We start from the raw sequence: 10,232 nt of genomic DNA on the forward strand, positions 1-10,232 counted from the left end.
ACGTTTACCAGTTTCAGGTCCCGAAACAGACCTTGGTGGTAAGGTCTTAATCGACTGCTACCTGAAAAATACTGCCGAACATCACAGTATCCAAAGCAAGAAGAAGCTGTTGTCCAAAAGAGCAAAATTTCTCCCAGAAAGACAGGACTGGAAGTTTGAAAAAAAAATCTGCAATGAAAGTATGGAGCTACTCCAACATGCTGTCACCATAATCAGCACAATTCAAGAAAAACATTAAATCTGCAGCAAAACAGTTCAGAAAAGACACAACTACAATGATCTGATTTAAAAAAAACAGTTTACTTAGCGTCATATGACATATCTCAATTCAACATGGTAATTTCACATCCAAATAAACAATTATTTTAAAAAGGTGGTGATAAATCAGTGCAGCTCCATTCGCAGTTCCCACAGAGCATACAGGTACTGGCTGTTGTTTTCATCACAGTCCAGAGCTTTTTCATAAAACTCTGCAGCTTTCTTCTTGTCTCCTTCAGCTTTGGCCACTTGAGCCAAAACAGAATAAGCCAGGCTGTCATCCTTGTCTTCAGAAAGACGATCATTTGCAATCTTCTTCAGCCTCTGCAGGAGAAGGCCATGAAAATATCAACTCATTGTGCAGACACAAAGGAAAACTCAAAGATGAGCTTTAACTAACAATGGTTAAACTCAAATCCTTCTGAAGATGAAAGAATATTTGGCTTTGGTTTTCTGAAAGTCAGTTCTCTAGGTGCTCCTCTAAACAGCCTGAATCTGGATGCGTTACATCCAGTAGGTGGCGCCGGTTGTTATAATCTCTAGTAGCCACACAGGCAACCCGCTAGAGGGAAACAAACGCACCCAGCACAACACTTTATTTCTATTGGCTGAGAGGTTGCCAGGTGACGGTGCTTTTTTGTTCCAGAAGCAAGCAGAAAATGTTTCGTAAGCGAGCAGAGAGTCCGAGCAGAGATGAAGTCTGAGCGCAAGGAAAAGTTTTGAGTACAAGCGTTGCAACTTTTCAGAACAAAAGACATGAAGTCCTGAAAGTGTGTGCTCCTGGATTATGGCAGAAAAATTCCCCCATACTTTTAACTCTGCAATGGATCGTATTTTTCCAAACTTTTATTAGTGGGATGATTAGCTGAATGTCACTGATGTCCCCCTGGAGTATTTTTGGCTAATCAAGGTTCATGTTGTCTCCATTTGTGTGTAAAAGCTCTCCCAGAGGTTAACTTGAGTCTCAAAGCTTTAGCAATGGCTTTGTAACCATTTTCAGACTTAAAATGAATGTGAATGACTATTTCTCATCTGTTTTTGAATTGCTTCAGGTCTGAGCATGAAGAGTTGCTTTTGGAGATATTTAAACTTTCAAGTTTCCACCCAACTTCTCTTTAAGTGGTCTCTTGGTTTTACAGGTTTGAGGCTAGTTAATCTGAACCAAAACACTGTTACATTATGATAGCAAAAGGGCAACCCTAACCCTGCATCAGAAAGAACAGCTACCCCTCATCATACCTAGAGCAGAACGTACTGGGTTGCAGATCTACAGTGAAACTCAGACCAACTTATTTTCTTCAAACTTTCCAGACATCTGATCTTGTTCAGAAGCTTTGATGGGAATTTAGTGATGTTTGTAACACCAGATGCTCACCTTCATACACTGCTTCCCTTCCCATGTATTTGGTACCAGTTGAAGAGCCTGAGGATTTACAGAGGAGTCAAAGAGGCAAACCAGTCAGAGTTATAACAAGAGGATTCACAGGGAACTCAGCAAGCGAAGACGGGGCGTCAGAAACGGGGTCAGAGATGAGCTGAGAGAGGAGCTCATTTTAAGGTTTTGATGGTGACGCTCCCCAGCACACACACTTTATGAATCCCTGCTTCAGGGTAATTTACGGTCAGCTTTGTGCCACCTCCTCACGTCAGGCAAAAGGAACCAACTGGAACAGCTTCAGCTCTGAACTCACCTCTGTGTAGTGAGTAATTGCTTCATCCTGCTTCCCGGTGTGATAGAGATGAAATTCAGCGTATCGGTGGTGAATAAGCTGACGATCGCAAACAGGCAGACGATCGCGTTTGTCTGATGACTTGTTGAAGCAATGCTGGAACATTTCCTCAGCCCTGGTAGACAGAGAGCAAAGAGATCCACATATCGGTAAAGACTGAGGCACACATTGTGTTTATCTCACCTGCTGAGGTCTTTGTCCTCTCCATACATTAGCGCCAGGTCTGCCCGTGCAATCACAAAGGAAGGTTTGATCTCCACTGCCTTTTCCAGGTTAAGGATGCACTGACTTCGTAACCGCTGCACCTCTGTCGGAGAGCAGAGCATCACTGACAGGCCATGAAAACACACTCACATGGATCTTTACTTTGAACTCATCATTACTTTGCTTATCGTAATGTTTCAATCTCTGCTCATCAATCTTCTTCCTTTTGTAGCACAGGCCCAGCTGATGGTAGATGAATGCTGATGTCTTGCTCCTCTGCAGCGCTCGCTCCAGCAGCTCAATTGACTTTTCAATATTTCCCTGTAGTCGACGGGAGAGATGGACCATCTGAGTGAGCTTTTTTTTTTACACATCATGAAAACTTGAAGTATATGGGGGAATTTTTCAGCCTGAAAACAAGATTTCATGTCTTTTGTTTTCAGAACTTTTAATACTCGTGCTTACATTTTCGGTTTAAAAGCAGGACTTCGTGTCTTCTCAAACCTTTCTCCTTGTGCTCAAAACGTGTCTCTGCTTGTATCAAATCTTCGCTTGCTGATCATTTTGTTCTCGAGTTTGGAACAAGAAAGCTTGGGCTTACCGCGTCTCCCACTGCTCTTCGATTTCTGGGCCATTTGGTGTCTGCTACCACCCTGCCCTTGTCTGCCATCCGCTTCTTCCTATCTGTGGGCCGCTGTGGCGACTAGGGCAGTAGTGATTCCTCGAATGAGTCGAGTACCTCGATTATTAAAAGTCCTCGAGGAAAACGTATCTGCCTCGAAGCTTCGTTAAATTATGTTTTATTATTCACAACTGCACCAAAAGTTTGACTAGGGAGTGCAGATGTTCTTCTGCTGCAAGGACGGCTCTCTTTGTTGGTAGTGGTTTATTTGTACCAACTGCATGGGTCATGATTAATGTGGGACTCTAGTTCATTTCAGGGAGGAGGATTGTGGACTGGAAATTAATTCATGTTAAAATATTTTCTTGTTATTAGTGAGCTATAAAAAAACAACAATGTCTACATTCTTGAAAATGAATAACATACATAGATACCCTCCTTTAAGGAGGGGAGATGTAATGTTGTTATAACATTGTTATAAGAGCAGTGTGCCACACCAACCTGGTAACGGAGGTATTTGCTGATGTAGCGCATTGCATGAGGGTTATCTGGGGCAGCTTTCAGTGCCTTCTCCACAAGACTTTCAGCCTCTTCATATTTTTTCTCGACACCCAACTTCACAGCCAGCATAGACAGCAGAACCCCGTCATCAGGGCTGAGCTCCAGGGCTCGCCGAAGCTGTGTGACGGCAGCAGAGTCCGTGGCTTTCTCAGATGCTTCTGGAGTAAACTACAAGCAGATCAGCTTGGGGGTTACACTTATACTTCAGATGGATAATAAAATGAAAGCATGTAAGATCCCCTGCTAATGCAGCCTTAAAACAGCCATGTTTCCTGGTTCAACCACTAACCGTTTCTGTTCGAAAGAGGGCAATGGCATAACCGGCGTTCCACTCACTGTCATCTTTCTGGACCTCCAGGGCCCTTTGGAAGTATTTAATAGCTTCAGGATAGTAAGGCTTAGACAACTTGAGGTAGGTCCAGGCTCTCTCCCCATACACCTCTGGATGGAGAACCTCGGAGGAGCTGGTGGGATATTTTATCTGTGAAGACAGAAGAAGCGAGGAAAATTCAAGGTTTCCAGCTGCAGATGAACTCAGCAGCAACAACCAGGGATCTCATACAGTTTGTCTATACACAACATAGTTTACACACAACTTGAAATGTACAAAAATTATTGTTGTGTGAAAATGTGCAGTCTTCCATGCAAACTTTTGACCTGCTGTGACCTTATTTAGTCGACAATAACAACCAACATAGCACCAACACTTAAAGAAATACATTGATTCCATCCAGTGTTATTTAATTCAGTAGCATCAAACCTGATGTTTTTTAAATGATTTTCATCACATTTTGTATAAAACAGAATCCACTTTAACACAATATTGTTAACTGCAAATGTCAAACATCTCTCATAAGTTTTTTGTCAACGTTCACCACTTGGTGGCGCTGTAAAATTGTGAAATTTGTTGCGCAAAAACCTCAAAAATCACACGTTCATTCAAATGAGCTGAAATCTTCAGGATGTTTCTTTGAATTGATCTCAGCATTTCATGCTTTCCGTGTACGGCCATATCTTCATATGCCTCACTCTGTTTCTTTCTAAAGTTTGACTTTAACGCAATCCATTCATAATCCTAATGAAAATGCTCTCACTAGCTGAACACACCAGCCTTTGTCATTCTTCTAAATTTGTAAGAACCAGAACTTCTTTGTTTGAATAACACCAAAGCAAACTTTCACACTAAGTTCTCTTAAAGTTTAATGTTGATTTTTGTATTTATTCTTCAATAAAACAGCATGAAAAAGGAGACTGAGGCAGCATTTCTGGACCGGACTCAGAACCAGTCTGATCCAGAACATTAGTGCTGCTGCTGATCTCAATGGGACAGAGAGTTATGCCAGGCCTGAGCAGGACCACCGTCATGGGGATGACATACCAGGACGTCCTGGGCTCTTTGGCAGTATTTCTGGGACTTTGTGAATTTCCCGGTGTGGTAATACAGCCAGGCCAGATCTCCATAGGTCACGATAAGCCGCCTTTCACTGTCCTCTCCGTAGACCTCCTTGGTCGTCTGCTCTGATTTGAGAAGGAGCTTCAGGGCCTCATCTGGCTGGTTCTGATGGTATCTGAAAACAAACAGTGTGGTCAAAAAATAAAAATGTAGGGTCTATTTAAAGAAAATGTCTGTGATTCTGCAAGAGGAACCAAGAAAAGCTAAACCCCAGAATGACAGGATTGACTTGACTAAGTATTTCTGTATAATCTTGTAAAAGACATTCTTAATCTCAGTGGGATTTTTCTGGTAAAATAAAGGTTGTTAATAATAATAATAATAATAATAATAATAATAATAATAATAATAATAAACCATGATCCCTGAATAGTTCTGCTTCACATCCAAGTTGTCCATAATTGTGAAACTGAATGACATTTAAAATGACCTTTACAAACCTAATTAATGATGCCGTGTATAGACAGCATCATTAATTTGCCTTGATTCATCATGCATGTTTTAGAAATCCTCTAATGCCAACGCCTGAGTGAACTTAGCTTTTTTCAAGCTTCCTTCTGCTTCACATAGCAGCCCTCACCCATTGCTCCCCCACTGAACTCCTTCAGACTAGCCAGTAGCAATTAGCAAACACCTGGTGGCAGGGCTGGCCACCATGGGTTTTAAAGCTCGTCTTAAAACCCATCTATTTTACTTGGCTTTCAACACCAGTGGGATCTAGTTTTAAATTGTATGTTTTTGTTTTTAAACTGTTTTTAATTACTTTTTTATTATGTTGTGTTTTTAAATTGTACAGCACTTTGTATCAACTGTGGTTGTTTTAAAGTGCTTTATAAATAAAGTTGGTATGGTATGGTATGGTAAGTCTCCATGGGGCCCAAAGCAAAATTGGGTTTTGGGGACGTCCGTTTCTGCTAATGATTTGGATTGCTGCAGTCAACAGTCAGATGACGCTATAACTTTCTGTTTATGTTATATCCTATATAGGATTTACAGCTGATTTAGCGATTTCCTGAATTTTTTGGAGATCAGACGATCCTTACATGTGAGTCATCTTAACTACCTCGGCAAAGGTTTAAAAAAAATCTGCCTCTGTCCTCTTCTGCTGTCCCGTGAGAAATGTTTGATGTTTCCGGTTAGCGATAGTCACCAAACTGTTACCAACTTAGTGACTTTCCTGCTATATTTAGTGACATTTCAGACAAAAGAAAATTGATATCGGCCAAAATCTGAATCGGCAGTTCAGGCTTTTTAAAGATTGGTAATTAGCAATTGGCCAGAAAACTGCAATCGGCATGAGACTGAATCTGGGGGGAGACATGTAGCGTACCTGACATAAGCCAGAAGGCTGAAGGAGAGAGCCACAGCACCGGGACGACCCAGCTGAAGAGCGATGTGATCTTCCAGTCGAGTGCTCAGGTTTTCAAGTTCCATGTCTTCCTTCTTCAGATCCCAGGTAAAATGACTCTGCAGCTGCTGGAGCATGGAGAACAGGGCACTGCTGCTGCTGCTGCTGCTGTCACTGTGGGAGTGTCAGAGGCAGAGGAAGTACTGATGGTGTTTCAGCACATCTGAACACAGACTGAACTTATTTACTGAGATATTTATTGTTCATTTCTACCAGAACGAATGTGTTTAAGGTGCAGCCATAAAGTGTTCCTCCAATTAACTAAAGTGTGTCAGTTAATCTATCAGCGGTTTGCCCAAAAAGTTTAATCCAAGTCGTACAGCTCAGCATCCCTGAGACTGACCAAACTTCTGGATTAATAAAAGCTATCAGGAATGTTAAGAATAGCAAAACAAAACAGTTTTTCCCACAAACTACCGAGTGATCTGAGTAAAGCTGTTGGAATGGAGGTAATGTTAGCCAAATGATGGCTAGCTAATGCTAACACAGCTACTGATGTTATCTATGTTCAAAAGTAGTACTGGTTACATTGACTGAGTAACTTTTTAGGGAAAAGGGTACTTATATTTTTACTGTACTGCACTTTTTTCGTTTACTTTAGTAATATTACTATTGCTACGTATATTGATTCTGCATTTAAAGAACTAAACTTCAGAGATTGGGAACATTAGATTCTTCACATTAGCTCAGCATATGAGCTCATATTTATGCAGATTTGAACACAATTACTCAACATTTTATGGGTCACTGTTTACATCCTTATTGCTTATTCTGAACAATAATAAATGTAGTAATTTTACTTGAAAGGTTACAGAAATGTTTGTTTTTGTATTTATTAAAGTAAAACCTCGTTTACTGTTCTGGTTTCTCGACATAACACCGATCTGTTAGTGAGATGGGACTGTGGGCCTGATCGTTCACCAGTTCGTCACAGATTACGCACAATTATAAATACTTATGCCTGATACATTTTAGTCTTAATGAAATTAGCTGGGACACACACCTCATGATGATGATGAGTTCAGTCTGCAGGACAGACCCTTCACTCCTCTTCAGAAACCTGAATTATCTGAAATCAAATGTATGATCGCGCTGGGGAGCGTTTCACTGGCCGCTCCGACAGAAATTAAACTAACGCTACAGCTGGGGATGACTTCGCTTCAATAGAAATGAAAGTGAAAGTAATAAAGCTCTGGCGGTGCCTTCACTATCGCTCCAATTAAACTGAAACTGAAGCAACATTTGCGGTGATGCCTTCACTGCTATCTAGAAGTATTTATTTTAGTTTCAGAGGATTTTTATGTCTTGATGTGTTTTTTTTTTTAATTAAACCTTTGACTTTCATGTGGTGAAATGTTTGAGTTTACTTTTAATGCAATAGTAATTCTCTGTCTTTACGAATCACTTCGTTCCATAAGCTAAATGGAGCCGAATTTAAAATGGCAATCAAATAAGTTTGATTGCCATTTCCAAACTTCTCTGTTTTATTTTGTGTTTGCAGCCAAGGTTGCAAGTATAGCAAAACAAAAGAAACGAGAACATATTGGTCTCAAACTGTTTTTATTTAAAGGAGCAAATTTATAAATAAAATCAAAATATTATGTGTATTTTTAATGAGACATTAACACAGCTACTGTTTGTTACTCCTATATAATAGCTTTAAATAAATGACTCCAAACTAAAAGCATCTGATGTTCAAATTTAGTCAATGCAAAACATAATCACAAATACCTAATAAAATTGACATTTACATTTGTTGTAAAATATTATTCAAGTTTGCAGTGTGTGATGAAGCTGCTGCCTATGCTTACAGTTAAACTGATGCATAGTGTGAGAAACAGAATTTATTACAGTCAGATCACATATGAATGCTGTTACTCCACCCAGTTTGTTTTGTTTATTATAATAAAAATGAGGAATTGGAATAAGGAAGCAGTGACAGGTCAGACAGAATCATATTATTGGGTGGATAAAGTTAAATCACTTTAAAAAAAACTTATAATCTAAAAAATGTTGGAATCTGCTTGGCTTTTTTGGTGGAGGTAATCTGGGACACGCATGTTCTGTGTGCATATCCTGCATATCCTGTCTGCCAAAATGGAAAAACATGCAGATTACACCTTGTGGATTACATAAACAAGCTCTAATCCAGAGAAGTCATATGTGTTATTGCGCTGAGATAATTTCCCATCAAATCAGTCTGACAGATGGGAAAACTCAGCGTCTGTCAGCACGACAGGAATTACCTTTAAATCCCCCTAACTAATCACAAAGGTAATCCAAAGAGTCATTTAAAGGAAATTAATAAATTGTTACGTTTTGCATTATGCAACAGCATCACGGTATAGCGTCTTTATTCCTTCTGGGCATCGGTTACGTAATAATCTGTTTATCCAAAATACAGGTTTTGGAAAACAGATGGATGGAAACATCAGGAGCAGCGTAGCTATATTTTGTTATATTATTTAAATGAATTATGTGCCATCCAGGCCATTTGTCCACAGAACCAAACATGTAGAAGCAGAATTCAGCTTCTATCCACCACAAATCTGGAACAAAGTTCCAGAAAACTGCAAAACAACTGAAACACTGAGTTCCTTTAATTCAAGGCTAAAAATCCAGAAGTGCTTTTAAACCATAATAAATATAACTTTGACCAACGTTTTTGATGTGGATTGATGATTTTTAGTTCTTCTCAAAATTAAATATCTGTTTTTGGTTTTCACGATGATGATGTACGTTGTTTGTGCGCTTCGGATGTTTGTACGTTTCTTACGCATTTCTGTTTTAATGTAAAGCACTTTGGCTCTCCTAGTGGTTTTTGCTAAAGAAATGAAGTTGATTTTTTTAAATAGTTTTACAATGTTAAGAACTTTAAACTCACTGAAATGTACAAATGTACAACACTTGAACATACTTGAAACAAATACAGTAATGTAGTTTCTAAGGGAAACTTACGCCACTACACATGCAAACAACTTGTTCTGGGAACAACTGGCAGATAAGATATATTAATTATTAATTATTAATTTTCTAGTTCTTGGGTGCCACGCCCCTTCTGATGCAGCCCTGGGCAACCGCCCATATCAAAAAACCCCACTGTATGCATGTTTTCATTTAAAATGGTTAGTTTACAATAATTTATGTTAATTACATTTAAATTAACTATGTTATATAGTTATAATGTCATTATTTAATTAGAATTAATTATATAATTATTATAATAAAAAAAGAACATATTCAGAGGTGGGTAGAGTACCCAATAATTGTACTCAGAAAATCACTTTGGAGAAATTAAGATATGGGGTCAGAGCAAAGACCAGTAAATTTAAGGAAATTTGGGATGCCTTCATGCAATTGTTGGAAAGTAACCAAGCTGAAATGAATTAGTGCAGTGGAACAAAATAAAAGAAACACCTAATAATATTAATATTAATTCATATAACTTATATTTATTAACAAGACAGTGATGCCTTATTTAGGCATGATAGATGGATGATTGAACCTTTACTTTATTTGTATATTTTTATGCGTATTTAGCCATGTGTACTTTTTACCCCTTTATTTTTAATATGGTTTTCATTGTTATTTATACTACTTTTTTTTTAGCTAAATATTTTATTTTATACTCTTATTGTTAATTGTGAATGGGAATGTTCAGCGTTTGTATGTTTTCTATGTTTCATATATGCAAAACTCAATACAAATATTGTTTAAAAAAAACTAGTTACTGTGCAACTCTGTAAATTAATAATAAACTAATAATTAGTTTGTTATATAATTTTATTTAATTTACTTTTATTAACTATGTTAATAAAAGTATAATAATACAAAATATGACGTGCTAGATTTAGAAATAATGGTTAGAATTAATAAATTAAATTAATGTAATATTTTTAATACTTTTTTTGCTGAATGATCTCATATTTTCGTGGTGTTTTGATGATTTCGCCTCGGCCACATGGGGATACTGTTATTGGACACTCGCCTGCTTCT

General features: G+C 38.3%; 1 protein-coding gene across 1 annotated transcript; it reads right to left on the minus strand.

The window, feature by feature from the left end:
* Positions 1–281: 281 nt before the first annotated feature.
* Positions 282–7,454, minus strand: LOC106956239 (interferon-induced protein with tetratricopeptide repeats 5-like). Its single transcript, XM_015046954.1, has 10 exons — positions 7,240–7,454; positions 6,159–6,350; positions 4,754–4,943; positions 3,665–3,856; positions 3,316–3,543; positions 2,372–2,513; positions 2,172–2,295; positions 1,950–2,103; positions 1,634–1,681; positions 282–582 (listed from the first exon to the last, which is right to left on the minus strand). The coding sequence occupies exons 1-10, from the start codon at positions 7,242–7,244 to the stop codon at positions 385–387; spliced, it is 1,473 nt and encodes a 490-aa protein (XP_014902440.1). The 5' UTR covers positions 7,245–7,454; the 3' UTR covers positions 282–384.
* Positions 7,455–10,232: the final 2,778 nt, after the last annotated feature.

Source organism: Poecilia latipinna, unplaced genomic scaffold (genome assembly GCF_001443285.1).
Source record: "Poecilia latipinna isolate Pla-1442-1.1 unplaced genomic scaffold, P_latipinna-1.0 Scaffold801, whole genome shotgun sequence".
Taxonomy (NCBI): domain Eukaryota; kingdom Metazoa; phylum Chordata; class Actinopteri; order Cyprinodontiformes; family Poeciliidae; genus Poecilia; species Poecilia latipinna.

Excerpts from the sequence above, each read along its gene's own strand:
- LOC106956239 (XM_015046954.1), bottom strand. Across the intron at positions 3,544-3,664 it reads CCCTCTTTCGAACAGAAACG|TTTACTCCAGAAGCATCTGA; the intron begins GTTAGTGGTTGA and ends ATCTGCTTGTAG. Across the intron at positions 2,104-2,171 it reads GAGGACAAAGACCTCAGCAG|GGCTGAGGAAATGTTCCAGC; the intron begins GTGAGATAAACA and ends TCTGTCTACCAG.